We start from the raw sequence: 23,196 nt of genomic DNA, 5'->3' as shown, positions 1-23,196 counted from the left end.
AAATCTTTGAAAATCTTCTTCTCAAGAACCACTGGGCCAGAAAAGCTGAAACTTAAGTGGAAGATCCTGGGGTAGTGTAGATTCTAAATTGTTCAAATCATGACCCCCGGGGGAAGGGCGGGGCCACAATTTGGAATCAAAGTTTTACATAGAAATAATTAGGAAAAATCTTTGAAAATCTTCTGAAGAACCACTGGGCCAGAAAAGCTGAAACTTATGTGCACATGGAAGGATCCTGGGGTAGTGTAGATTTCAAAATGTCTAAATTATTATCAGTGAGTTAGGGTAGGGATGCATTATGTATTACAAGGGGAAATCTGGTAAAGAACAGAATGATCAAAGCTTCTCAGGTGAGCGATGTGGCCCATGGGCCTCTTGTTAGCTGATGCTGGGATTTTTTTTTTTTTTTTTAATTTCCGACTCCGATTAAGCTAGACTCAAATGACATCAATCGATTTGGAGTTATTTGCAGTTTTTTTTTAATTCAGATTCTACAGTGAATCTGAGTAGTATACTAAAAATTTCACTGATTTGACACATATTTTAACACTATTTCACTATTAATAAATCGGATTCATGTGATTTGAAAATGGGACATATTAATCTGATATTAAAATTTTCTAAGATATGCCAAAAATATGTCTAGATGCGCAATTAGGAACAAAATTTGTTATTACAGTAAAACTCGGTTATAACGTAGTCACTGGGACCTATGAAATTACTTCGCTATATCCGTAATTCGTTATATCCGCATGAGAAAATCGTTAAAATTATATAGCTGGGGATTCAAGATAACTTCGCTGTATCCGTGATTTCGCAATATCCGTGTTCGTACTAACTGAGTTTTACTGCACATCGCTCCATGATATAAAAGGGATTTATTTGAACAAAGTAGCAAACTTTACTTAAAAATGGAGAAAGGGCTTAACACATTTTGCCGAAAAAAAATATCACGTGGTACATGTTTGCTTCGTTTACATGTAACCTACGGAAGTTATAAGAAGCTATACTCGGCCTATTCCTGTAGGATTTCGTCCCTTTATAAATAATGAGAATCACTTATAAATGCCCTCAGAATATCTTCTTTAACCTTCACGACATCACAATATTGATTTAATATCGGTAAAAATGATTTTAAATAATTGTGAATTCAAACTTTTCTTGAACTGTTTATCTTATTGACATAATTTTGTTTTGAGCTCTATTGATCAGAGACAAGAAGAGCTAATGCGATAAAAATGTCCGCCGTACGTCTGTAAACAATTTTTCGAAATACTTCTTCTACAGTTTTAATCTGATTTCAACATATGTTGGCACACTAGTAGACTACACTAAGATACATAATTCTGTTTATTTTTTTATTTCGATGGACGGTGGGGTGTTGACATGGTTACTGAAAATAAAAATTTCTGTGAAATACTTTCAGAAAACTACTTTGCCTACAGTTTGGAATGGTTTTAATTTAATTTGGCATGCAAGGTGACTAGACTGCAATACATTGTCTTTAAAATTTGTTTTGATTATGATGTTGCCATGGTTACTAAAATTGAAAATACTTTTAAATTTGAAGGCTACTCTTCTTTCAATTTCTTAACTTTAAATTTAAATTCTTCCACAAAAAGAGACAAATATAAAAATAAGGTTCATTATTCCTTTTATTGCTGTTGCAGAGTTTCAAGTCTCAGTGCAACTTTTTCCTCCATTGTTAAAAGTTCACACCAGTAGAGCTACATTCTCGTAAGAGTTTTTTTTTTACTTTGAAACATAATCAGTTTTTCACAATGCAATTCATCATCATTAGAACGAGGCGTTAACGAAGTTCGGTTGTTAAGTGCAGTGTTATGACGTTTCTCGGAACGCTTCTACCAGGGAGCGTGACGATCGGGTAATTATTTCAATTATATTCTGTCCTACTTCTCTTTAAAAATAGAAATCCCCATCACGCAAAATTGTTCGTCCCTTTCATATGATGTAAAAATGTCAAGATCTTATAAATGTAAAATCTTGTTTTCTGCACTTGACAACGCAAGAAGTACATTAAAATGAACAAGAACAAGGTCCGATGTATGAATATTTTAAATTAATCATTAAGAGAAGTCCGGCATGATGTTACAAAGCTAGTTGTCATTGTATACCATAGCTTCGGCGACTCCACAGAAGATATGTGTAAACTTCATTTCACCTACCTTATTTTTATTTTAACCCTTTTCAAGAAAAACGATGCCCAAACTCAGGTAAGAAAAGTGTGTTTTTGTGTAATTTGTCTCATAAAATTACGTTTTGGCGTCGAAGGTCTAGATTTTCCCTGTATGTACCGAAATATATATTTTTTTCGATGGTTTTATCCGAGATAAATCTACAAATAAGGAAATCGCTTTGTAACCTCATAAAGCTATTTGCCTTCTATGTCACAACTGCATGCTTTCTTGCTGTGTGTTGTTTAGTAACACACCAGGCTGGAATATTTTGATTTAAAAAAAAAAGGTCGGTTTTTTTAAGTTTTACACATTTTTTATGAATATTATAACATGCATTTATCACGTGATCGCAAAGAAAATACGAAGATTAAAGCTAAGTTAAATCATATTTCCAATTCCATCCTCGGAGATATTAGTTTTGTTGACTGAAAAAATCTTCATAAATTGTTCATTAGCAAATCGAATCGTGCTTTACTTCTCTCCACTGTTATATATTGGTCCATCAGAAATTTATACATTGACTTTGATTTGTAACAATCTTTATTGTGTTTTTCTGAACTGTCATGATTCTTCAGTAACCCGGGTCGTCACTACGCTGTATTCCTGAATGCACAAATAGACTCTTACTCTCGGATGTATTTGTTTTGACCAAAACTCAGTGTAATCACAAGGAAACCTAATCTCCTTTTGCTGAGCTGTAGTTCGTACTTTACTGAGATAGACATTTTATTGGTTTCTCTACATTCAGTGTCCATATCCGAGACACAGTCAATACTAAGTTGTTAGACATCTTCAGGAATACTTACATCAGAATTCAATTTCATGTTGAAATCCTGAGACTCTGTAATGCCAATCTCCAGTGTGTGCTCCACTGTGTCTTGACAAGAGGTTTTTGAACATGACTGCAATAGAGATTGACAGTCAGAAATTTCTTTTTGTTGAAGTTCTGAATCTCAAACTCCGAGTGAATTTCTACAGAAGATTCCGTTTACACATTTACACCGACAGCAATATATCATTGAATATGTCATTAATTTGCTTTGACTGTTTTTATTGTCGACATTAATTAGCATTGTGCGATATTTTCTAACAACATCTTCTGTTACGTCATCATACCAAGGAAATCACGTGAGATAGCATTACGTCTGCGTAATAGGGTCAATGCATTGGTTCTGCTTGAAGTGAAAGGGCGCAAAAAAATTAAGTGCTCATTACTGTTGTGAACGGTGAATTACACGTATCACGTATTTTACATCAAATTTGTGGTAGACAAATAACTTTTGAGGAAGTACCTTTATCTAATCTGTCGAAAACGGATTCCATTTTGTGAACACTTTTTGGAAGTCATCATACTGTTACACGTGGTGAAAACATACATGTACATCCGCCATGTTGAAAAAATCGGCCCATCGGAAAAGTACAGATCGCGAGACAATATAGCGAGAATCCAAACACATCCCTTTTACGAGTCGTGTTCAGCTTTATTTATATTATAAATAGTTCAGTCAGAGAATACATATCCATGTAGTTGAATTTTCGTAATATGTTAAACATGAACCGATTCTTAAAATTATAGAATATTTAAGAACAACTTTACAAATCGTTCGGCAATCGTAAGTTCTCTTTATTGGACGTATTATCGTGATTAAAAATATCTGAGGAAACATCGATATACTATACGACAATATTTTCTTCCTGTATTGCATCCTTTAGTTTACGAACCAATTTCACCTCGTCACGCATGTTTGGAAAAATTCGTACGAATTTAGGAAAATATAGCACTTTTATCATTGGGAATTGTTCGATATTCGGTCCGAATTGGAGGAAAGTGACACCCCTGGCCTGATTGATTGTACATGTATGTTGTTTTACATCCCATTCAACGATTGTTTACTCAAATAGATATATCACCATGCAACGGTGAAGGGCTTTAAAGACTGATCTAAGTCGATAAAATATACCTAGGTAGCAACTGTTCTTTACCAAGTGGCGGATCAATGTCCCGTATCGGTGTTTGCTAAGGTCTCTATATAAGTAATTAATTCTCAAACGTCAAATAGAACAGCATACAATCAATCAGTTAGTAGAATACTTACTCAAACTCTTCTCGGAGATTTAAGTTTCTTTAGTATGCTAGGTACTGGTAATTTCTGCAAAGAAGGAAAATCTCTCTCTGAAATATTCTAGAAGTCACTTGAAAGTCAAGATTTATGAGTGTAATGTGTATTATTGTCATATTTTTATAGAATGAGACCGTAATAGTTGAGCTTAATATCTTTTCCGGACGACCAAATCCCATAGTCCGAATGATGAAAAGACCAGTTCAACGAATGTTAGCCTCAAGTGACCTTTGGATACAATCTGCCTTGCCCAGCGGTACGCTTTGATCTCTGCAATAGATTAGAAAATTACACCCTTACATAACACAGTAAACTACAGTAGTTTTACAGATTATGGAACCAAAAGCTTGTCTTTATAGCTCATTATTTTTTTTCCAAAGTTTTGGGATACCGCGGGTTCACGATTTATGACCTTGAGAATGCAACAGAAACAAGGTTGGTCGCAAGAGGATCTGACATAACGATTGAACACCAACTGCTACAGTGGAGTGCAATATCAAGAGACATACAGCAACACTGCCGGCAGAAGGTACCTCTATAATATTACATTACCTCGCAGTACTACAAGGTCATTAAGTATATATAAATAATATTTGATTTAACCTATTTACATTAAACTTTTGAACCTTTTTAGCTTCTTCTCTGGAACCACTGAACCAATTTCAACCAAATTTGGTATAAAGCATCTATGGATGAAGGGAAACAAAAATTGTGAATTTCATGGTCCCTGCCCCCCTGGGGCCTGGGGGGGGGGGGGGGGCAAAACCACTAAAATTAATGCAATCGTCTTCTTTACTCCTGGACATCAAGCAGTCAAATTGTTTGCATAATTGTAATCAGCATTTAATCCTCTATCAAAATTATGAAATTCATGGCCCTGGGGCCAGGGGCTTTAGTGCTATGGCGGGACTAAATAGATTATATAATGAAAATGCATTATTTCTTTGAAAATCTTCTTCTCTGCTCCTTGGCATTGAATAAACTAAGTACATAGTTATGATGAGCAAGAGTGCATCTTCCCAAATTGTGAATTTTATGGCCCCAGAAGCAGGGGTTCTGGTGTTAGGGTGGGGCAATATAAATTATATAGTGAAAATGCATTATTTCTTCAAAACATCTTCACTACTCCTGGGTATTAAATAAACTAAGTACATAGTTATGATGAGCAAGAGTGCCTCTTTCAAAATTGTGAAATTTATGGCCCCAGGGTCAGGGCTTTTGGTGTTAGGGCGGTTCTCTAATGATTATATAGTGAAAATACATTAATTCTTTCAAAATCTTCTTCTCAGCTCTTGGGTATCAAATTGACTTACTTAGTATATAGTTATAATGCCTCAACCAAATTTATTTGCCATTTGGTTCATAGAGGGGGGGGCTCTTTTGATTATATTGTGAAAATACATTAATTCTCTGAAAATTGTTTCCTATGCACCTGGGTATTATGTTTATGATCCAAGTATATGAAGTTATGATGAGCAAGTCAGTGCCCCTTCCAAACTGATTAATTTCATGCCCCCTAGGTCATGGGTATGGGGGGGGGGGTACATAGTCTAAAAATAAATAAATACTTTGAAATCTGCTCTTTTGTATTAATCTACCATTTATGATAAATTTCCAAAAATTTTGAAATATGTGGCCCCATGGTTAGTTGTTCCTTTGGGGTGGGTTGCACAACTGGCTTTGAAGTGGGAGTGCATTTTCTCTATGTTATTCTGATCTACCTCTGGGTATTAAGTAAATAGAGTAAGCATGCTTAGTTTATAATTATGATAAGCAATGGCGCTTCTTTCAAAATTGTGAATTTCATGGCCTCTGGTTTAAAACACGAACCAAATTCAAATGTTGGAAAGTTGTTACATGATACTCAGGTGACCTATAAGGCCCGTAGGCCTCTTGTTGATTTTGATGATCAGTGTTGCAGCTGTTGCTCTTGATTGTAAACAAAGAAATTTCTTTTACTTTTCAAAACGATACTCCCCTTTTAGGTTTGGTCTGATTTCAATATAACACAAGTAGACTATACCAAGATCATTATGATTTCAATGTGTTACCTTAGTTACTATAAATATAAATTTTTTTTGAAATACTTTTAAAACTACTTGTACCTCCAGTTTTAATCTGATTTCAATAAACACTTTAGCACACATTTCGACTACGCCTTGATACGTAATTCTTTTGTTTGGTTTGTGAGTTCATTGAACAGTGTTGCCGTGGTTATTAACCAAAAGTCTCTGTCGATACTGTAGCTCTACTGGTTTGTACTTACAACAAAGGAAGAGAAAAGTTGCAGTTGGGACTGGAAACTTTACAACAGCAATAAATAGAATAATGATCCTTTATAAAGTCTCTTTTTGTGGGAAGACCACAATAAGACTACAACTCTACGAGTATTTTTAAAAATTTTCAATTTTAGTAACCATGGCAAAACCGAAATCGAAATCAAAAACAGACACACAGAATAATGTATCTTAATGTTGTCTATTTGTGTGCCAGGTTATATTGATTGAAATCAAACTAAAACTGGGGGAGAAGTAGCCTTTTGGAAGTATTTCACAGAAATTTCTATTATTAGTAACCACGGCAACACTGATCCTTGAAATCAAAACCCGATACACAGAAATATGTATTTTAGTGTAGTCTACTTGTATGCCAAGTTATATTGAAATCAGACCAAAACTGTAGGAAAAGTAGCATTTTGAAAATATTTCACAGAAACTTCTAGTTTTAGTAACCACGGCAACACCGTTCATTGTAATCAAAAACCTATACACAGAATTAAGTATCTTAGTGTAGTCTACTTGTATGCGAAGTTATATTGGAATCAGACCAAAATTGTAGGAGGAGTAGCATTTTGAATGTATTCAACAAAAATTTCTATTTTTTGTAACCACGTTCGAACACCGTTGGAAATCGAAAACCGATATACAGATTTATGTATCTTAGTGTAGTCTACTTGTGTGCCAAGTTTTAATGAAATCAGACTAAAACTGTAGGAGTACATGTATTATATTTGAAAAATTATTTACAGACAGACAGACGGACGCCGGACGCATTACTATCGCATAAGCTCTTCTGATCTCTGACCAGTAGAGCTAAAAGGTGAAATTTCTTTTTTATACATACAATACAAAACGCTACTCCGCCTACATCAATATAATTTGTCGCACAAATAGACTACATAAGATACATATAAGTCTATTTATTGGTTTTTCTATTTCATTGTACTGGTTTGTCCGTGGTTCAACAATTTAATTTTCCAAAATGATTTAGTTTTAGAATTTTAATTCATTAGGTTAACTTTCTAAAATTAACTTCGAAAACTCAAAATGAATACATGTATTGCTGTAGCAAGTCAGAGTCATTCATCATAGCATCCTTTTAAAAATTTTGCGATTGGCTTGGGTGCAAACAAACCAAGTCAATTGCGCGATACTATCGATGATATTCCGAATGGGAATGGAATTATTCTCTTACAACTACATTTAAATTGTGCGATCGACAGTGAACATAGTCTGCTTTTGCGGACACCTCCCTTATCCTTGATTGCACTTCGGGACATTTCCACTCTTCACATCACTCTCTACGGTACCATCGGCTCATACATTAACCTTTGTCGTTGGCTCGCGTATAACACAGTGAAAAACACGCGAAATAGTGCGTTTGTTTTAATTCATGATTATTCAATTTCTATACTTATGTCTGAGTTTTGAAATAAATATTTACTATATCAATCCAGAACTATTAATTTTATTTGAAAAAAATCCTTCAAATATTACATTTTATACGTCATGTCAAAAATCTTGACGTGAGCTCTGAGAGAGGAACGAACAACTCTGCAAGGGAGATTGTCATCACACTGGCTCCATCATACGTCATGTCAAAAATCTTGACGTGAGCTCTGAGAGAGGAACGAACAACTCTGCATGGGAGATTGTCATCACACTGGCTCCATCATAGCCTTAGTTTTGCAATTCCCAGACCTCACTGTTCCTTGCTTGACGGTATTCTCTGAGCAATAATTTTTGCACCTGTCTTAGTAGCCTCGATCAATCCTATGAATTCCTCTCTGATGAACGAACCTTCAACAAATCGTACATATACACATAAATATTCTTTTAGTGCAAATATCAGTGATTTCATCACAGCAAACATATGAGGCTCCGTTTTGGTATTTACTGGCAAAAAGTGATATAACCGATTCGAATTGGTGATATCACCTATTCATCTTCAATAGGTGGTATCACCTATTCGAAAAGGTGATATCACTTATTAGAATTGGTGATATCACCTATTCAATTTGAATAGGTGATATCACCTATAATTTGAATTTCTTACAATAAATAATGAACGCTCCCTATAATATATAGATTACCACTGGAACTTAGAAAATTCGGACTACCCAGTTTTCTTGCGTTTTCCAATTTTTTCTGTAAGTTTACATGATAGAAAAGTGAAATAGATTACTTTGTGAGCAAAACAATCTTCTATTGGGGTTGATTAAAATTAAATGCAAAACTGTAATCTATTGTCTCCTAGAATGAGTTATAAAATGGTAGTGAAAGTAAATATGATTAAGGGACCTATAATCTTGGGAGCTGTTATTATTTCGTAAATAATTTGAATAGGTGATATCACCTATTCGAGTAAGTGATATCACCTATTCAAAAGGTGATATCACCTATTCGAATTAGTGATATCACCTTTTCGAGTAGGTGATATCACCAATTCAAATCCAATAGGTGATATCACCTATTTGAATAGGTGATATCATTATATCACTTTTTGGCAGTAAATACCAAAACGGCGCCCCATAAAAACAGCAAAAAAGGTAAGGGTTATTAGCTTCTTTCTTATTTCTGTTTCACAACAACAGATAATTTCATTCTGGAATTTTTGTGATCAATAACAGGGACTTTGGGAGTTTAGATGATCCAGGAGAACTTTGTCAAATTGAGACTTCCAGTCCACAAAATATTGGCAATTCCTTTCTTCTCTCTTCGGTGCTTTATCCCAATCCTCTTAAGGAGCATTGGGTCAACAAATTAACTATCAGAAATAACATATTTTTTAGCTCTACTGGTCAGAGACCAGAAGAGCTTCTGCGATAGTAAGGTGGCCGTCCGTCTGTCTGTCTGTAAACAATTTTTCAAAATGCTACTCTTCCTACAGTTTTGGTCTGATTTCGATATAACTTGGCACACAAGTAGACTATACTAAGATACATTGTAATAGGGCATCAGTTTTTGATTACGGTGTACGGTGTTACTAAAAATAGAAATTGCTTAGAAATTCATTTAAAATACTACTCCTACAGTTTTGATCTGAGTTCGATATAACTTGGCACACAAGTACGCTACACTAAGATACATAATATGGGGCATCGGTTTTTGATTTCAATGAAAGGTGTTGTCATGGTTACTAAAAATAGAAATTTTCTGTGAAATTCCTTTAAAAATGCTATTCTTTTAACAGTTTCGGACTGATTTCAATATTACTTGGCACATTAGTAGACTTCACTAAGATGCATAATATTGTGCATCCGTTTTTAATTTCGATGAACAGTGTTGCCATGGTTACTAAAAATAGAAATTGCTTAGGAATTCCTTTAAAACGCTTTTCCTCCAACAGTTTTGGTCTGATTTTAATATATTTTGGCACAAAAGTCAACTACACTGTGATGCATAATTTAGTGCATCAGTGTTTGATTTCGATGAACGGTGTTGCCATGGTTACTAAAAATAGAAATTTGTGAAATTCCTTGAATACGCTACTCCTCCTACAGTTTTGGTCTGATTGCAATGACTTCTTTTCTCATCCTTTGTTGTAAGTACAAACCAGTAAAGCTACAGTCTTTAAATAAGTGGTATTAACTGGTTTATATATGGTATTTTAAGCTGTCGACTATCATTCGGCAAAGAAGAATTTCACACGTTTGTTTTAAAATTTGACCATTTTTGTATGTCTTCATATGGGGCTCTTCTTCTAAAGGAGATCGATATAGTCTAAAAATGACCGCGACACCCCAGCCCTCTTAATGCAGGATTCTGCTGTCCAAGGCACACAATAACATCCATGATAGCCAGCAATATTTGTCGATTGCGATTATGAAGTGGTAGCGTCTCTATATAGAAGTGAAAAATTTTCAAAAGGGACGTTAATCAACATATTATCAATCAATCAATATTCGGAAACCAGAGAACTTTCTCTCTGTTCCTAATATTCACGTATTTCACAAACACATAGCAGTTATTGGATGCGTTTAATATGAATTTTTATGCCCCCGGATGGATAGATTACGGCGTGTATTGCTTTTGTCTTGTCTGTCTATTGTCAATAAATTATGCCCTTTCAAATAATACAAAGGTCAATGACCATGTGACCTTGACCTTTATACTAAAAATAGCTTTTTCGAACTCTCGCTATAATTTTTTAACCATAAGAGATAGATATTTGGTATGCATACTCCACTATTTAAGTTTGTTCAACTGACACCAAGTTCAGTGCCCTTGACTGTTACCTATAGCGCCGGGCGTATAGTGTTTCACAAACTCATCTCATTGGGCCATGAAATTAAACATCTTTCACGGAAAAATATATATATATTTCTATCAAATCTTAATTTTTACACAAATTAATGACTTTCATGCATATATAGAATGTAGTATAAATTTCTTCGTAGAATATGATCTATTCTTGTGTCCTTACTCTTCATCCGGTGGATATAATTTTGAAAAGAAAAACTTTAAAAATTCAAAAGTCATTTTAAAACTTTTCTGGTTTTTAGCTCTACTGGTCAGAGACCAGAAGAGCTTATGCAATAGTAATGCATCCGTCCGTCTGTCTGTAAACAATTTTTCAAAATGCTACTCCTCTTACAGTTTTGGTCCGATTTCAACATAACTTGGCACACAAGTAGACTACACTACGATACATGATTCTATGTATCGGTTTTTGATACGGTGTTGCCATGGTTACTAAAGTAGAAATTTCTGTGAAATTCTTTCAAAATGCTACTCCTCCTACAGTTTTGGTCTGATTTAAATATAACTTGGCACACATGTAGACTACATTAAGATACATAATTCTGTGCATCGGTTTTTGATTTCAATGAACGGTGTTGCAGTGGTTACTAAAAATAGAAATTTCTGTGAAATTCTTTTAAAATGCTACTCCTCCTACAGTTATGGTCTGATTTAAATATAACTTGGCACACATGTAGACTACATTAAGATACATAATTCTGTGCATCGGTTTTTGATTTCAATGAACGGTGTTGCAGTGGTTACTAAAAAAAGAAATTTCTGTGAAATTCTTTTAAAATGCTACTCCTCCTACAGTTATGGTCTGATTTAAATATAACTTGGCACACATGTAGACTACACTAAGATACATAATTCTGTGCATCGGTTTTTGATTTCAATGAACGTTGTCTCCATGGTTACTAAAAATAGAAATTTCTGTGAAATTCTTTCCAAATGCTACTCAACCTACAGTTTTGGTCCGATTTCAATATAACTTGGCACACAAGTAGACTTTACTAAGATACATAATTCTATGCATCGGTTTTTATTTTGATGAGTGGCAAGGATCATTTTTCTATTCATTGCTGTTTTAATTTTTCAATTCCCAACTGCTACTTCCTCTTCCTTTGTTTTAATAGTAGAGCTACAATCTCGACTGAGACTTCTGGTTTGAAAGTTGCTTCTCTTCCTTTACCCGAGGTAGATCTATTGAAAAGATCTGCGAAATGTGAAAATTTTATAGAAGGACGGACATTCAGCTCAAGTGACGAGACTGTAACTCTACTGTTTTTGCTTATAACAAGGTAGCATTTTGCACGTGTTTTAACTCAAAAACCGATATATAGAATAATGTATCCTTTAGTGCAGTCTTGTTGTGTGCAAAGTTATAATAAAATAAGAACAAAACTAAAGGTGGAGTAGCGCTTTAAAAGTATTTCACAGAAATTAAAAAAATGTAGCAATCATGGAAACACCTTTTATCAAAATCAAGAACAGAACCAATAAAAAAAAATATGTATCATAGTGTAGTCTTCATGTTGAAATCAGACCAAAACTGTAGGCGGAGAAGCGTTTTGGAAGATTTTCACAGAAATTTCAATTTTTAGTAACCAATCTTCATTTGATAATCAAGTACCAGACAGTTTTTTCTTCATATCATGCGAGTTGAAGTCCGAAAAATTATTAAAGTCGTTTGTAAGATGTCAGTTTTTCTCTTACAAGGTACTTTTATTTGTATATTTTTGTGTGAAAAAAATCTCGAATGCACGTAAAACAGCAAAATCTTGTTATCTCACTCGTACATGTATGTATTTCATTTGAATTTAAAAAAAATCAGTAGTTTTCCGAATGATAATGGAATCGATGACTGTCTTTTAATTCTACCTTCTGTAAACAAAGTATGTTGTTGATAACATTTGTAGGTAGCTAAATGAATGAAATCTCATTTGCTGCTATTTAAAAAATTGTGTCACGTTTGTTTCATTTAACTCGTATATAGATGTTGAAAACACTTACTTTGGATAAACGTCTTTCAGCTCCGACTACTTATTGATTTCAAAATTATCTCAGAAAATAAACTAATCTTGTGACCCTTCATTATGACACTATATTTGTAGATTCGGGAGGCCATACATTCCAAGCGAAATGGTGAAAAACTGGTAATTTTTTTTTTACATATATATCCAAGAAAAAAAGACAAATACCGGGTAATGCATGAAACAACATAATCACATAGATACTAAGTCATTAACGGTTCGTATCCTTCCTACGAATCTTTGAAACTATCATTTTGAAGCAGTGTATTTTATTTAAATATTCATGTTTCATCACACATATACTTCTGCTACATAACAATCTTCAAGTCTTAAATTTCTCCATTTCCTCCAAACACCAACAACTTATTTTCTTATAAATATGGATAACAAGCAAATCAACCCCTGTAAAACTGGATAGAAACTTCCGAAATTAAAATATAATTATTTTGATTTTTAGGTCACCTCAGTAAACTCAGGTGATCTACTGCTATCTGTCTGTCGTTTTCGTAAACTTTTTTAGCTTCTTCTCTAAAACCTCTAAAACCGCTTAAACAATTTCAACCAAATTTGATATACAGTATTTACGGGTGAAGGGAAACCAAAATTTGGAATTTTATGGTCCCTGCAACCCTGGGGCCCGAGAGGTGGGGTCAAAACTACTAAAATTAACGCAATCTTTAAAAATCTTCTTCTTTATTCCTGGACATCAAGCAGTCAAACTGTTGGCATAATTGTAGTCAGCATTGAGTCCTCCAACAAAATTGTGAAATTCATGGCCCCTGGGTCAGGGGTTCTGGTGTTAGGGTAGAACGTTAAAGATCATATAGTACAAGTGCATTCTTTCTTTGAAAATCTTCTCCTCAGGTCCTGGGTATTAAACAAACTAACTTAGTGTATAGTTATAATGAGCAAGAGTGCCTCTTCCAGAATTGTGAAATGCATGGCCCCTGGGTCAGGGATTTTGGTGAAAGGGGAGTCTTTTTGATTATATAGTGAAAATACATTTAATTCTTTAAAATCTTCTTTGCTCCTGGGTATTAAATAAACTAAGTATATAGTTATAATGAGCAAGAGTGCCTCTTCCTAAATTGTGAATTTTATGGCCCCTGGGTTGAGGGTTGTGGTATTCTGTTGATAATATAGTGAAAATACATAGGTTCTTTAAAAATCGTCTCCGCTCCTGGGCATTTAATAAACTAATCAATATATAGTCATATTGAATAGGGCTCTCTCTTCCAAAATTGTAAATTTTATAGCCCCAGCATCAGGGTTTCTGGTGTTAGGGTGTGGCTCTATCAATAATATAGTGGAAATGCATAAATTCTTTAAAAATCTTCTCTGCTCCTGGGTATTAAACCAATGAACTGTGTACATAGTTATGATGAGGAAGGATGCCTCTTCTAAAGTTTTGAATTTCATGGATCCTGGATCAGGGGTTCTGGTGTTAGAGCGTGGCCCTAATGATTATATAGTGAAAATGCATGAATTCTTTGAAAATCTTTTCTTTTGCTCCTGGGAATTATGCCAATGATCTAAGTATATATATATTTATGATGAAGAAAATTGCATCGAGATCTCTAGCAAAATGGTTAATTTCATGCCCCCTGCATGGGTCAAGGGTATCGGAGAGAGGGGGGAGGGGGGTGTTACAGAGTCTGGAATAAAATAATGCTTTGAAATCTGCTCTTTGGTATGAATAAACCATTTATGGTGAAAAAAATTTATGATAAAATTTTCAAAATTTTTGAAATAGTGGCCCCACGTTCAGTGGTTCCAATGGGGTGGGGTGCACAACTGGTTATACAGTGGAAATGCATTTTCTCTTTGTTAATCTGATCTACCTCTGGGTATTAAGTAACCAAAGTCAGCATGCTAAGTGTATAATTATTTTTTTTTTTTTTTTTTTTTTTTTTTTTTATATTTATTTATTTTCAATTCTTCATACAAACAAACAGTGAAATATATATAACAGACAAATTACATTACAAACAATATGACAATATTACCTTCAGACAATTTTATGCAAAATTTTTAAAAAGTTTGTAGTCAAGTGATTTCAATTTTTTTAGAATGGAAGCATAGAAAAAAAATTGAAGATTTAACGTGATTAAAGATGTTATAACTAGTTTCATCTAAGGAATTTATTCGACAGTACATCTTATATTTGTAAATCCTACAGGCAACATATGAGATGAGTGTGTTGAGTGATACAATTTTTCTATTGCGCTCAGAGCTAAATCCAATTATTACATGTTTCCATTTGATATCTATTTTCAGGTACAAACTTAATCTATTCCAAATTTCACCAACATTTTTACATTCAAAAATGAGATGTTTTGAAGTTTCATTCACGTGGCATAATTTGCAATTACTACTCGTTTCTTTTTTCCATTTACTGAGATACAAGTTATTACAAAGAATATTGTTTAAAAGTTTATAGTTGAATTCTGTAAGTTGTTTATCGGGTATGTCATATAATTTACATTGATATATATTTTTCCATTCTGAAGGTTCGACACTGAATTCGTTGCTTAAAACTACTTGATAACATGGTTTACAAAATTTTCTGTGTACAAGATTGTCATAAAAAAAGTTACATCTTTGGTCTATGATATTAACCTGTCCTGTGTAGAAAAGAAAATAATTTTTGTATCTTATGTTAACAAACTTACAATTTGAAAAATCATACTTTAGTAGCAAAGGTTTGAAAACAGAAGAAAGAATTTTAAATTCACACAACCAGTTTGACTTGTTTTTTATACAATTAGAAAAATCTAACAATGATTTAAAATTACCATCATCGTCAAATAAGTCTTTAACATGCAAAATCCCACTGGCTATCCAGTTTTTAAAAAATAATGTATTTCCCCTATAAACAAAGTTACAATTGTTCCATATCGGCTGTCGAAGAACATTATCGGAAGACATTTTGTTCAAAAAACAGGGCTTACATTCATTAAAGCAACATAACATTTGTTGATAAAATTTAGGTAGTTTCTCTAATTTTTCCATATTTTCTACTTTTCTATCAGAAAAATCTAACACATAGAGAATTTCAAAATTTGATTTTTTACAATAACCATCAAAAATTTTGTACAAAATACCTTTGCTTTTTAACAATCTAGGTACCCAAGCTGCTTTTAAGGCTTTTAATTTACATTCAATATCAACGATTGAGAGTCCACCTTTTAAAATTCTACCTATAAGCGTGTTTCTTTTAATTCGTTCATTTTTATCCCAAATGAAGTTATAAATTAGACGTTGTATTTTTTTAATGTAAGCATTATCAGGAAGACTTAGTATTGAGGCAACATATGTAAGTTTAGATATAGCAAGTGTCTTAACTATACATGATTTACCAAATAGCGTTAGTTTTCTTCTTTTCCAAGATTCAAAAAGTTTTTCAATATCGTGATAAATTTTCATCCAGTTTTTATTGTAACATTCTTCCTTATCATGCCCTATGAATATTCCCAAACATCTTACTGCTTTATTCGTAATTTTTATACCGTAGAGTTCATCATATAAATTTCTTAGTTCCCCTAATAAAATGCATTCTGTCTTATGCATGTTTACTTTTGAACCCGCTTGTTCACAGAATTCTTGTAATTTATCCAGAGTTCGCTTCATTGATATTTCGTCTTTTAAAGCTACAGTCAAATCGTCTGCATGTTGGATGTTTTTAATTTCATAATTATTAATTGTAATGCCTTTTATATCAGTATCACATTTTATTTTAATAGCCAAAATTTCTGCGACGAATAGGTACAAGAGAGCGGAAATAGGACAGCCTTGCCTAATTCCTCGCGTCATTTCGCTGGTTTTAGAAAGCCAGCCGTTGTTTTTCATTTTAAACATTGGATTTGTATATAAAATTTTTGCCCACTTTATAAAACTATTGCCAATATTAAATTTTTCTAAGACTTGGAAAAGAAAGTTCCATTCAACCGAGTCAAATGCTTTATCAAAGTCTAAGAAAAGTAATATACCATCTGAATTTTCACTTTCACAGTATTCAAAAACGTCAAGTACTAAGCTAGCATTTTCACCGATATATCTCCCTTTTATGTAAGCCGTTTGATTTTCGTTAATCAACTTATATAGTATATTTTGTAATCTCTTTGCAAAGACAAAGGCAATAATTTTATAATCTGTATTTGTTAAGCTTATCGGTCTATAGTTTTTTAAATTATCTTTTTCACCCTTTTTGTGGATCAGTGATATAATAGAAAGTTTCTGTGTGTAAGACAATTCACCTTTATCAAAAATATCATTAAGTGCTTTATAAAAGAAAGGCCCAAGTGTTTCCCAAAAACATTGATAAAATTCACTAGGAAGGCCATCTTGTCCAGGTGATTTTTCTTTTTTCATGCTATCAACAGCTTCCTTGCACTCTTCATATGTTGGAAATTTTTCTAACAATATCTTATCTTCTTCACTTAATTTAGGGATATCGTCTATCTCAGATAAATATTTTTCTATTTTTTCGTTTGAAATTTCTTTACTAGTATATAGTTCGCTATAAAAAGAATACATTTCACCTAAAATGGCATTAGTTTTACTGATTTTATTTCCTTCTCTTGTTTTTATTTCTTTAATTACGTTTGATGATTGATTGCGTTTTTCTAAATTTAAAAAGAATTTTGAATTTTTCTCTCCCTCCTCTATCCATTTAATTTTAGACCTTATTTGCGCACCTTTAGATTTTTTGTCATAAATAGCGTCAAATTCCGCTTCTAAAGTTTTCAGTCTTTTGTAATTAAAATTTTCTACCATATCTTCAATTTCGCGTTCTAGTGTTCTTATCTTTTGTTTTATTGATTTTTGTTCATTTTTTGCAAAATAAATCCTTGATATCTGCTATGCTATAATAAAAAGAATCATTTATAAAAACATAATCTATTCGACTTTTAGGATCATTTTTTGCATCACACCAAGTGAAACCTGACATACCTGGATTTTGTTTTTTCCATATATCATCCATGTTATAATGCCTTATCAAATCTTTTAAATAATTTGCACTTTTATCTACATTATTAATATTGTTTATCTGGCAATTAAAGTCTCCACATAGTATAATATTTTCGTTGACACAATTTTTTGAAATAAAGTTCTTAAGTTTTTTGAAAAATTCACACCTCTTCTTAATTTCATTAGGTGCATATATATTTACTATTGTAAGAATATTACCCTCGATTTCAAGATTTATCAGAATTTTCCTACCATCAATAGACTTTTTGACATTTATTATGTTAACATCTATTTTTTCGTTAAACAGAACAGACACGCCTCTACTGAATGCAGAGTCGCTATATGCGTGAAATGTTTTTCCTCTCCAGTTTAAATTATATACAGATTCATTTTTTTTCTAAAAAATGTGTTTCTTGCAACAGAATGATATCTATATTACATTCTTTCAACCATGTAAAAATTTTACGTCTTTTTCAGGGGTATTTAAACCCCTTACATTAACTGAGATAAATTCTAATTTTTCCATAAGAATTAATATTCAAATGCATATATTTGTTATAGGAAAAAATACCGTAACATTTCATTCCAGTCCGCTGATCGAGAATCAAAGTCCTGCGACGTTCGAGCATTACACAGTTTTTGATTTATTTGTCCTTCTTAGCCGGGTCGTCTGAATCAGAGTCCGATGATTCATCAAAACCTGACATGGATTCAAGAATCCGATTGATTCCTTAAAGCATGTAACATCTGTGCAATGTCTCGCTGTTTGGTGTTAACTTTCGGTTTTTGTTTCTGTTTTGGTTTGCTCCACTGGTCACTTTTTTTTCGTTTCCGTATTTTTTTGCCGATTTTACTGATAATTTTGCCAAGTAGGTTTTTTCCAGGCCAGGAATCAATTTTGGTGTTCTCCGTACCTTTTTTATCCAAACCAGTGCCCCATATGTCATTGTAGGTTGATTCGGCGAATATAATGTCCTTCTTAACCGATCTTAATTTCTCCCGAAACATTGGGACTTGTACACATTTATTTTCGATTATTTCGGTCATGGCTGTTTCCCTGGTCTCAAACCATTGCTCGTTGGGTTTGACCTTGTCGCCATACCGTTTGGCTGATAGGGCATCTCTGGCCTCCTGAACCAGTTTGGCTGACTCGAGATCGCCACATCTAACGGCCTTTGTGTATTGGAAGGCATGTTCCGCAGATTTATGCGTTATTCCATAAATATTTAATTCACAAGGGAAAAAATTAGAAAGCACGTTGTCTTCTCCGTTAAAGGCAATTACGTTTTCTTGGACTTGATAATACGCACACTTTTCATCCCCTGGCTGGTGCCCTTCCTGTTTACACACTTTACAACGTGGGGCGTTATTACAGTACCTCCTGGTATGATCTGTTGCCCAGCATTTAGTACATGTGAGTTTCCTCTGGGATTTAGGCTGACCGTAATGGAAAATCTGACAGCGCAGGCCCGCACAGTAGTTGATCCTGGGAAGATACTTTTCTTCGGGTTAAGGCTCAATGTAAATAAACCGATTCCCGTTTAGTACACTAGTCATCCTATTTGTAACCGGGTGGCGAATTTTCTCGTATAGAATATTACTTTTAGGCTTGACTTCAAGTTTTTCCAGTAATTCATGAACAGCTGAATCGTCTACAGATAGGGGAAGGCCACATAATCTGATTTTCAAAGTTTTCTCTGTGGTACTATGGTTACCTGACGAGTAAGGATTTGTGTCAAAGAAAGAAATAGAAATGTTTTGAATATGTATTCCCTCTGTTAAAAGTTTTTCTCTACTGGCATTATCACTGAGGTAAACTCTCCACAAATTCCGGTCAAGTTGTAGACAATGCAAGGAATTTCCAACCACTTTCGTGATACAGTCCATTAAGTCGAAGTCTGTTATTCTGCCATCATCCGAGCATTGAATTTCTGAGTCTTTTAAATATAACGGTTTGATCGTACGTTCCTCTGTCCGATCACCCATGACGGAGTTTAAACCTCGCTGTGCAATACAGGTAATACAAGCGATCAAGGGGTGAAGAGTGTTCACCAAGGTATCAGATAATTCACACACACAAAAAATTCACAAAAAACGAATATAATATCCAATCCAAATGAAATGAACATATATACACAGGCCAAAAACTCTCCTACGCCACTTTCAATAGATTTTAAGTGTGTAGAAATAGAGATTTTGGCAAAAAATGCCGAAAAAAACACAAGAACAGATAAAGCGTCCACCCTGTTCCGTGTCACGTGACTTTTTTTCTAAGTGTATAATTATGATAAGCAATGGCGTTTCTTTCAAAAGTGTGAATTTCATAGCCTCTGGTTCAAAACACGAACCAGATTCAATTGTTGGAAAGTTGTTACATGATACTCAGGTGATTTATAAGGCCCGTGGGCCTCTGGTTTGAGAATGATTTCAATAGTTTGAAAATATTTATCCCAAGGAGTTTTTATGATTATATATTAAAGAAAACTCAGTAAACCTATGTCAAAAGTAATTGGGTGTAAATATATACGATATATTAAGTTGTCAACTATCATTTGGCAAAGAAAAATTTCAAAAATTATAGTTTTACAATTAAAATAGATAAAACAAGGTAGGCCCCAGGAAAAACAGTTTGGTTCTAGTGTTCGACAAAATGCATGTTGACCTATAGCTAGAACCATGTCAATAAATGTATAATAAGTAATCTATAATTGAAGGATTCAATACCGAGGGATTATTGTAAACATTTAACACTTTTGTCTCATTTTTTTTTCAGGTTCTGCAAGAAAAATCAAACAAACTACCACTTAACCAGGTATATAAAAAATACAAGTACGAATACTTTAATAGACAAAATTGTTTAACTCGGTGATGTCAGATGGGATCTACTTAATCGATATGTAATTAAAAGATAGGGGGTAATTCACTTTTTTGATACAAGTTACTGCTTTTACAGACCTTAGCATGTGAACAAGCTCCATCTGAAACGACGTATGAACCATGGAAGTGGAATAACAGACCATTTACTCGTCGTTGGAATAATTGTTACAATTACGGAAATAATATAAGAACAAATACATTTGCTCAGCCGGGAAGAGCAAATAATTATCGCATCCCAACCATGGACGGACCATCAGTACAGGTTGGAGCAGAGCTAGATGGACTTATTGAAGTGGTAGCAACGTCTTCATGTCTTCCTGAAGAATATAACGGAAATTTAGTTGCATTAGTCATATGGCCTGGAAATGATTACCACTTTTACAGATTGGATGAAAATGGTTTATTTTCCCATAAACCTGGAAGGACAAAAGCTAGAAATACGGACAATTCGGGAAATTTGATATCCGATCCTAAAACAGCGGACAGAGGACCATACAGTGTATTCCAATGTTTTATGGAGACCGATCCCGATAATGTTGTTATAAGGTGACTCAGAACTTAAGGCTAAGATTACAGTATTATTAAACATTCCAAAAAAGCGTTCTCTCTCTTTATTTAAATGATATTTCATTCATTAACAGCATAAGTGTGGACCAATTTCTAAGGGAATCTTAATTCTTACCTTAATTAGAATAAGGTTGTAGCACAGTGACAGTCCTTTGGATGTATAAACCGAGGTCATGTTTCCCAGTAAGTGGTGGCAAGAACAATATCCTCCGCTGCTCAAAAGCCCTAAGTGTGGTCAAAATTTGCATCTCTCAACCGGCAAGGGGTTTCGTTTTTAAGTGTGAAAATCATGATACGTCAAACAAAGTAAGAGTTATACACATATACTTTTAATCTTTTCTCTTTGTTATTAGTACATACCGGTAAAGATATGTATCTAACAAGAGACACAAAATGGGGGGGGGAGGGTTGTTTCAAAGGACAAACAACTTTTTATTGATGTTTATTGCCCCTTCCCACTTTTTATAGCAATGTAATCTGTTACGGTTAATGTTGTAGAGTATGTATAAAATTGTGCACTGAATCAAGTTGTAACCTAACATTTCCACCGACAAGATGATCCATATATTAGTATTTACTTTGACTAGTATGAACTATTCGTCGTTATTAATTTCTGGAAGAAATTAAGTCAAAAGCACTGAACAAATAAATCACTTGCATGCACATATACTGTAAACCAACTATTATTCGTGTCATTTTTTGCGGGCCATTGGGCAGGGAGGGATCTATTTCATGCGAGCACCTCTAGCGACATGGGACCTCGGTTTATACGGTCTCATCCGAAGGACCGGTCTCCACGTCCCACAGTGGGATTCGAACCCGAGACGTAAGGATCAACTCCTTTATTTTGCGATTCTAGCGCAGACGGAATTAAAGTAGTTAACAAAACTCGCGAATATAACTCGGATGCGAAAAAAAAATTGGTTTAAATAACAAGCCAATAAGGTAGAAGAAACACTTTAAAGAAGGGGGCTGTAAACATTTTTCATTTCATCAAAAGAGAATTGTGAAAAGGAATGGATATTATTTATTTTTCAATAATTAAAATGAAATCCGAAAGGGAAAATAAAAATATAGCCATATATCTGTACAGATCCTCTTTACACTGCACATAAAAGAGTACCAATTCCATGATATTGACGTCAAGTAGTTTCTACCACATTCCCCTGTTTTCCAAGGGTCTGCATTTTAAGGTATTCACTTTTTTAAGTCCACATGTATTTTCTCTTCGGATTTACGTGGTAAGTTCTTTCACAGGACTCCAAACGTAATGAGATATGATGGAAGAGAACATTTATAAGTGGTCATGGAGTGTCATAAATATCAGACACAACTTCCTGTTTATCCTAGGAAATACAGAAAAAATATAGGTGAAATGTACAAATCTAAATTTAGTTAAGAAATGATTGTCAATCAATTATAAACATGTAATTTTTATAAAGGAACTGGGATTTTTCATATATAAATGACATAACTAGAATGTACTTATAAATTTAACCAAAAAAAAAAAACAACAACACACTGCATGTAATTATATTTTTAGTGTATATTTGATTTTTATTTAGATTAAGTTTTGGCCTTTATTCACAACACCTCTTACATTCAAGTTTTAATGTTCTCTGATTGTTTGAATAGTTCCATCATCTTTATTCTGAAAAAGTCTATCATACCACTAATTCTATCATACCACTGATCACAGAGGTCACACTGAGGCCATTCAACTTCATCATTTCTCACAAGCACAGGCATTTGTTTCGTATACAGTGCACTCCTTCTTATTTTTACCACAAGGTACCTATCTGAATTTCAGGTACCCCCGCTTCAAGCTCGTATGTTGTTAATACAATAATCATTAACCTTCTTTAAAATGACATCGTTTGCTTCAAGAGACTTTTTTTGTCAATTA

The 23,196-nt window shown here is 33.7% G+C and overlaps 1 protein-coding gene across 1 annotated transcript; it reads left to right on the top strand.

Annotated features, from left to right (window-relative positions):
• The first annotated feature begins 2,220 nt into the window (after positions 1 to 2,220).
• On the top strand, positions 2,221 to 21,307 carry LOC134261540 (uncharacterized). Its single transcript, XM_062743994.1, has 8 exons — positions 2,221 to 2,234; positions 2,774 to 2,833; positions 2,947 to 3,061; positions 4,445 to 4,574; positions 4,699 to 4,847; positions 12,957 to 12,998; positions 20,620 to 20,658; positions 20,800 to 21,307. Exons 1-8 carry the CDS (start codon positions 2,221 to 2,223, stop codon positions 21,271 to 21,273), a joined length of 1,023 nt encoding a protein of 340 aa, XP_062599978.1. The 3' UTR covers positions 21,274 to 21,307.
• The last annotated feature ends 1,889 nt before the right edge of the window (positions 21,308 to 23,196 follow it).

Source organism: Saccostrea cucullata, unplaced genomic scaffold (assembly GCF_032062105.1).
Source record: "Saccostrea cucullata isolate Sc308-1 unplaced genomic scaffold, CSIRO_AGI_Scuc_v1 ctg856, whole genome shotgun sequence".
Lineage (NCBI taxonomy): Eukaryota > Metazoa > Mollusca > Bivalvia > Ostreida > Ostreidae > Saccostrea > Saccostrea cuccullata.
Note: the sequence above shows the minus strand (reverse complement) of the source record. Positions and strands in the feature narration are given on the sequence as shown.

Coding starts and splice junctions, on each gene's coding strand:
- LOC134261540 (XM_062743994.1), top strand. Junction 2,834..2,946: donor ATAGACTCTTACTCTCGGAT/GTATTTGTTTTG, acceptor CTCTACATTCAG/TGTCCATATCCGAGACACAG. Junction 4,575..4,698: donor ACAATCTGCCTTGCCCAGCG/GTACGCTTTGAT, acceptor TTTTTTCCAAAG/TTTTGGGATACCGCGGGTTC.